Below are 7,493 nucleotides of genomic sequence, written 5' to 3' on the forward strand. Positions count from 1 at the left end.
TTTTGGTTTTTCGAGACAGGGTTTCTCTGTAGCTTTGGAGCCTGTCCTGGCACTAGCTCTTGTAGACCAGGCTGGCCTCGAACTCACAGAGATCCGCCTGCCTCTGCCTCCCGAGTGCTGGGATTAAAGGCATGCGCCACCTGTTTTTCTATATTGGTAACCAGTGAGGAATAGACATGTACCAAGGGTTTATTTACATGTTGGGTGCTTTTAATGTTTTTATAGATAGTAGAAACAAAGCACATTTTACAAGTGTGCAAATGACATCCGAGTATGCACCGCTGAGGCCAGGGACATTGCATGACTCTGTTGGTAAAAGTACGTGCAAGTAACCCTGACAACCTTGAATCTGGATTCCAGGAACCCATGTAAAAGTCAGACATGGTGGCACATGTCTATAATTCCAGCACTCTTATAGCGGAGTGTAGGAGGCAGAGATAGGAGAATCCCCCAGTGTGCAGGCCAACTAGAATAAAGTATGCAGTATAGTGGTTAACAACCAGAGAGAGAGAGAGAGAGAGAGAGAGAGAGAGACTCAAAAATAAGGTAGGAGGGATGTGGAGAGACAACTCAGCAGTTAGAGGCAGGCAGTGGTGGCATGTCTTTAATCCCAGCACTCAGATGCCAGAGGAAGGAGGATCTCTGTGAGTTTGAGGCTAGCCTGGTCTGCAGAATCAGTTCTAGGGCAGGTTTTTCCAAAGCTACACAGAGAAACCCTGTCTCGAAAAACAAAACAAACAAACAAAAAAAGGCACTGACAGTTCTTGCGGATATCCAGGTTCTGTTCCCAATAGCCACAGGGCAACCAGCATTATATGAAACTCCAGTTCTAGGGGATCTGAAGCACTCTCCTGATCTCCTCCTCAGGTACTAGGTCTACATGTGGTACACTTCCACACATGCAAGTAAATCACTCATATACATAAATCTAAAAATAATATTAATACTACTACTAATAATAATAAAAAGGTAGATTCAGAAACTTTCTTAAAAGTGTTTAGATGAAATGCAAAAACCAAGAAATTATTCTATTTTTGCTGCTGATGAATCCTGAAAGCATTAAATCCATAGATACAATCTGTGATAAGATCTGGAGGTAAGAACCATCTGAGCCTGTTTCTAACTTCCATTTGTGTGCTACAGAATAGACACACTCTTACACAGAGACACACATGCTTCAAATACAATAATAAATAAATATTAAAATAAACATTCCCAGTGCAAGCTCTTTCTTGGAAATGGTTAAGCACAGGCATGTAAATACAGTGATTATCTTTTCATGGATACAAGCACACACAAATGTTGCCTAGATGTCTTCAGGATATACAATGGCATCCTTGGGTAGATAGATAAATAAAGATATTTGATAATAATGTGTGTGTGTGCGTGCGTACACACACACAAGAAAAAAAGAGGAAAAGAATATTTACTACCTGTAAGTCCCAAGGACCAAGTATTAATTTTACCTGCTTATCAAATTGCACAAATCATTATAGCGTGTCTTACCTTGGAGGTAACATCAATTCCAGTGATGAAGCTGCCAGCCTTGTTTTCATATCTTCTGCTTGTGTCCTAACAGAAGAGGAAAGATGAGAAATTCTGGGAGGAAAATGCACAATGAAAGGCAGCCTGATAGATAACTGGCCCTTTCTGAAGTCCTTCTTTTCTAGGAGCCTTCACCTTAACACCCATGTTACTAGGAAGTCTACCTCTCAAGCTCCACAATAGCAATCAACAATTCTAACAAATCTTTTCTAGACCCCAGACAGGAGCCTGTTCAAAATAAAGTAATTCTGTCAACTGAAAGTATCTATAGAAATGAACATCTAAAAGCATCTGTGCAAAAAGTCAAAAATAAGATAGTCACTTAGCTCCCCAAACTGGACAAATTCCCCATGAAAGGCCACTAGGTGGAGCAAGTGTCTCCACAAAAATGCGTGAAGTCCTAGCTCTGGGAAAAATACAGCCCAATACAATGGGAAAAAGAAGGGAAATGCAGAGTGAGGACTGAAACCTCAGCTTTGCATTCAATACCCTGGACATCTCCGAGCCTTGCTTTCTTTTACACTATCTGTCTTTCTGACTTCTGCTCTCTACTTTGAGATTAATAAATCCCAACATTTCTCCAACAAAACAATCTTCTTCCATCTCAAAGATGTTGTGCTTGCTGTCATCCTTGCTAGGAATTGCTGCCTTCCAAATGACATGATTGCCCCATCTTGTCATTTGACTATCTCAGGGGACTTCCCTATACATCCTGACACACACTGACTTACATCCCGCCTGGCCACTGTATTTCTTATCCTATTAACAGGGTGTGTTTTCTTCGTAGTAATTAACACACACACAAATATTTATTTACCTGTGTCCCTGCTAGAATAAACTCTAAGGGGGAGTTTGATCTTAATCAAACACCTAGGATTATGTCTAGGGGGGGGGGGGAGTTGTGTTACGTCTATGTTAAACTGAATGAATGGATAACACTTAAGTCGCAACTGCAGTCAAATCTAGATGATAATAATGTGGAAAACGCCGAAGTTACCAAAGTCACTGCCATTTGTCACCACTACCTAAGCCTTCACTCATAACGTCAAATGTAAAAGCGAGACTTGCTATCGTGTAAGTAAGGGGGGGAAAGTTCACGTTGTGTGTGAAAATCGAAGTACCCAGGCCTCAGACCAGCTTTAAGAACAGGGCATGTGACTACCAAAGCACAGGCAAAACACTCCTCCTCATACCCACTGTGGTAAAAGGCAAGATCAAGAATCACCGAGCGTCAGAAGCTGGGACCACCGAGCCGAGTGGAGGCAGTGAAGGTGGTGCGCGGGGACGTGACGCCCCTCACTCACAACACGGACACACGAGTGTCTGCGGCTTGACAGGTCTCTAGCCCTCTGAAGCGAAGAGCGAATGCCAGGTTTAACAGACACTAACTCCTCCGGGGCAGGACCCATCAGGAGACCTGGATGCCAGCGCCACCTAACACTTCCTTTCAGAGCTGCTCCAGGTTCTGTTCCCGCCCGCGGCTCCCTTTTATCTCTAGCCGAACACAGCTCACTCGCTCCGGGCCACCAGCCGGCACCGAGGGGCAGAGAGAGGGAAAGTCCCCAACTCTCTCCCAGCTCTCGCCTCCTCCAGCGCTCTCTGCACCCATTTCCGGGCGCCCGGGTGTCCTTTCTCTCGCTCCGGTTCTCTCCGGGTCAAGTGCGGCCCCGGCGCTTCGGCGCTCGCGCCCCTCTCCAGGCTCCCGGACCTGCGCCACGGCCGAGACCCGCCACCTCCCCGCCCCGCAAGGGACACTCGCTCAGCGACCTCCTCATCAGCCCCCGCCCCTCGCCCGTACCGGGAGCAGTTCCTTTAGCGAGCGCCGCACCGGCACGATTTCCAGCTCGCCCTCCTCCACCTCCATGGGCTCCGGCTCGCCACGCTCCAAGCCGGACTCCACTTCGGGCGACGACGGAAGCCCCAAAGCCGGGGACCCAACCGGGCCCTCCGCCTTCACAGACACTCGCAGGCCGCGAACGGCCGCCATAGCTGCCAGCCGGCCGCACCACAGAAAGCCCGCCCCTCACAACCCGCCGCCTAGAGCGCCGCCGCCGCTAACCACAGAGGCGAGTCGCCGTCAGCCAGAGCGTCGCCCGTTTCTACCAGAAAGCGGTCCTTATCTCTGGCGCCCCCCTTGGTGGCCCGGGAACCTGGGGCCGGCTTGGGGCGGGATTTCGCGGGGAGGGGGCGGGACCAAATGGAGGCGGAGGTGGGGCGTCGTCTGAGGTTCCAAAATACCTACACTTTAGAGGACTATACTCCTAAGAACTACAGAGTCATTGCTATGTACTGATTACTTCCAAAGCTTGAACCCTTACAACTCTATAAATAAGATTTTGCTCTTACCTTCATTCCACATAGGAGAAAACTGGAGCATAGTTTTCTCAAGGTATAGGCTATTTTAATGATTACCTGGAACCCCGGCAATCAGACTTCAGAGCCCAGAATGAAATATAATTTATTGTCTCTTGGCAATAACGTTTACAAAGTTATTTGTGTGGTAAATCTTGTCTCTGTCAATTCTTCCAGTAACTGAGCCATTTTATGTAGTCAAAAATTTAAGCTGGGGCCCAACATAGGTTTATACGCCTTTAATCCCAGCACTCAGGAGTCGGAGATTGGCTGCCTCTCCTATTTCCAGGCCATTCTAGTCTACATAGTGAGTTCCTGACATCCAGGGCTCCGAGGTTGAGACCCTGCCTAAATTTAAGCTGGGCATGGTGTACACGATTCTATGCCCAGCACTTGGGAGAGAGAGGCAAGAGGATTAGAAGTTCAAGGTTATCCTCCAATACATAGCTAGCTTGAAGTCAACCTAAGCTACAGAAGACCCTATCTTAAAGGGGGCCAGCTCCCAGATGGTAGTGACCTACCCAAAGGACGGAACCAGAGCTTAGACCCTGTTTCTCTCTTGTGGGGGCTCTACCCATCAAAGATTCCTAAGAGTGATTTCTTGCAAATGTTTCTAGTAAGAGTCTGGCTGGGAAAGAAGGGCTCCAGACTTCCGGAAGGTACTTCTTGACTGTCGTAAGTGCTGATTTTGTGTCTCCTCCTGTGTCACCTTTAGCTAGCTCTGGGTCCTTTCTAGACCCAATCTGAAGCTGGAACAGGTGAGACAGAAAAACACAAGAATCAGATACACCAGGGGTGTTCTTAGGCTTGCCACTTAAGCTTCAAGTCTCAGCTCCTTCATCAGAAATAGAATGACACCCGCCTCCAGAGAAGAATGCAAGGGTTAGATTTTATGTGGCTATAAAAGCCAACAGAAATGGTGTGGCACATTCAAGCTTTTCTTAAAATGGGCCTACACCATGGGACAAAGATGGAATTCCTTACAAGGGTGGCTTTGACTGAATGTAATGAAAAAGTAAGTACAAAATCGGGTTGACAGAATCAAATGCATTTTCTTTTTCTGCATTGACAATGGAACCCAGAGACTTGAGCATACTAACAAACCCTTTTACCAATGAGCTATAACTCCGGCCGTCTTGTTTTAGACAGGATCTTGCCATGTAAAGCTGACTAGCCAGCTACTCATTTCACAGGCCAGGGAATAACCTTGAAATTCTAATCCTCCCACCTCCGTTTCCTGAGAGATGGGATTACAGGATTGTACCACCTCGCCTGGCTCCCTAGTATGTATTTTAGAGAAGTGTTTCTGTTTGGGATGGCCAGCTGTGGGTGACAGTCACGAACCCCACCATTACACTAGCTCTCTGGGCCTATAGAGTGGGAGGCAGGAGAGGAAGAAGCAGTTAATCACTCAGCTACACAGGCCTCTCTCCCTCCTAAAAGAGTCTTACAGCTTGAGGGTTCAATTCAGAGGAATTTGGCGTCACAATTCAAGGAGGCTATAGGGCAGCCACAGCTAGCAAGAGACATCACGGCAGTCAACACTAAGCTTCCAGGCTGCTACCCAGACAGCCCTGTACCTTTCTTTACTCGATCACCTAACTCACCTCCTCTGCCTCCCTATCCACAGTGCAGCCTGAGATGAAGAGGAAACAATAGAGAATTTAGGAAGTGGTAAAGAATCATTTTCAAAAAGTTACAGTTATGGGGCTGGGGATATGGCTCAACTGGTAAATTTCCTCCAGGTTCTAAATCCTCAGCATTCATGTAAAAGCCTGGCAAAGTGGTGAGCATCTAAAACCCCAATGCTGGAGGGGCAGGGCTAGGCAGATCCCTGAGCTCACTGACCAGCCAGCCTAGCCGAATCCGGGAGTACAGGTTCCTGTCTCAAAAACTAAAGTGAAGATACGATAGTTCAGTAGTTAAAAATACAGAACGTTGGCGGGGGGGGGGGCTTAGGGAGGGACAGTCAGTGAAGTCTGGAACTACGTAGTACTGACACCTCAGAGGCCTAGTCCAGCCAGACCTCTACTTGTACTGACCACGTACATCTTCAGTAGGTGCTCAGAACCCAGCACCATCTTCTACCTGGCTCCCCAGAGAAGATACTGTGTGTTAAGAAGGCAAAGGCTGTGTGGAGTGTGCTCATCTGTGTACAGTGAAGGTAACCCTGGAAATGTGTCCCCTGGGAAAGTTGGAACCCTGTCAGTAGTTTCTAGCCCCCATCCCCAGTTGAGCCACCATGTATGCTGAGTGGATGAGGAAACAGAAACCAGGAGAGGTTCTGCAGGATTCAAAGCCTGCAGATATTCACATTCCCTGGTCGGCATCCGGGCTCCCCAAGGCACACTTAACTGCCACCCAAACCTTTAATCAGACCCACTGCAGCCAGGGCTCAGTTCCCCTATGTGGTAGAGTAGTTTCTAAATCTGGATTTCCCAGATGTCTTTGCATGTGTAGGGTTTACAGTTCTCCTGGGAGCTTGTGTGGAAAGGCCTTGGGTGGGGGGTAAGTGAGCAAGAGATGCAGGCTCTAACCAGGCACTTTCCTAAATCACTTTTCTCTGGGCCTCAGTTGTCCCACCAGCGTGCATGGTGAAAGGATCAGACTCATGGGAAAATCACATCGAGCACCTGTGATTCTTTCTGAAGCTCCCAGGACCCAGTAGACCTTACTTGAGAGTGTAATGGACTTTGACAGGCAGAGGTGGGGGTATGGGAAAGGCAGTACCCTGGTGGGATAGGAGAGATAGAGACACAGTGGGGAAGGAAGAGAATAAAGGGTGTGTGGGGTGGGGGGTAGAATCTGTGAGTCAGCAGAGCACCCAGAGAGCCAGCAATAGGCCTTGGATACCGGAGTGGGACTCTTACTAGGCAGCTAGCAAGGATAAGGGCTGAAGACCAGTGAGGTGAGAGGTAAGGGTTAAAAGGACAGGGAGGGAATGGGAACAGAACCCACTTACTTGTGTGGTATATGACAAACTCTTGTCTGGCCAGCATCACTCCTCTGGAGAAGGCCTTGTACTTACTGTCCCTCACAGGAGCACAAAATGACTAGGAAGCAGCCAGGAATATTAAAGAAAATGTTAATATTTTCTCAGGTGGAAAAACTGATCACCAACTTGAGGCAGCCTCTGGCTTGGTCATCTTCTTGCCTTCAGCACTTATCAGTCTCTGACTTCACCTAGCTGTAAGTTCATAGCTGAGCAAACAGCAGCCATGTGGGACCTGCTGGGCAATAACCGCCAGGTTTCCCCATAAGGGGCTCATTTAGTGAATATTTATTACAAACTAGGCTTTTGAAACAAGGACTCAATTTACTGTCACAAAAACTCCATCAAGGTGCTGATATGATTTTCACTACACCAATACAAACAAAAGCTCCTTCAAAGGCCTGCCAAAGCTGCTATGGTTATTAGGAAGTGTAGTGGTTTGAAAGAAAATGCCCCCCCCCCCCAAGGGGAGTGGCACCATTAGGAGGCATGGCCTTGTTGAAGTAGGTGTGACCTTGTTGGAGGAACTGTGTCACTGTGGGTGTGATCTGTGAGGTCTCTTTTGCGCAAGCTTGGCTCAGTGATACTTAGTCTACTCTTACCT

The 7,493-nt window shown here is 47.7% G+C and overlaps 1 protein-coding gene across 1 annotated transcript in view; it reads right to left on the reverse strand.

Annotated features, from left to right (window-relative positions):
• Ncbp3 (nuclear cap binding subunit 3) overlaps positions 1-3,588 on the reverse strand; it is a 31,050-nt gene extending 27,462 nt beyond the window's left edge. The window contains exons 1-2 of the mRNA XM_050162622.1: positions 3,344-3,588; positions 1,507-1,572 (exon numbers count right to left, since the gene is read on the reverse strand). Of these exons, the coding sequence (XP_050018579.1) occupies positions 1,507-1,572; positions 3,344-3,532 (255 nt within the window). The 5' untranslated portion in view covers positions 3,533-3,588. The remainder of the gene's footprint in view (positions 1-1,506; positions 1,573-3,343) is intronic.
• Between the last annotated feature and the right edge of the window lie 3,905 nt (positions 3,589-7,493).

The sequence above is a fragment of the Alexandromys fortis genome, unplaced genomic scaffold (genome assembly GCF_014885135.2).
Source record: "Alexandromys fortis isolate MF-2015 unplaced genomic scaffold, M_Fortis_MF-2015_v1.1 scaffold_84, whole genome shotgun sequence".
NCBI classification, from domain to species: domain Eukaryota; kingdom Metazoa; phylum Chordata; class Mammalia; order Rodentia; family Cricetidae; genus Alexandromys; species Alexandromys fortis.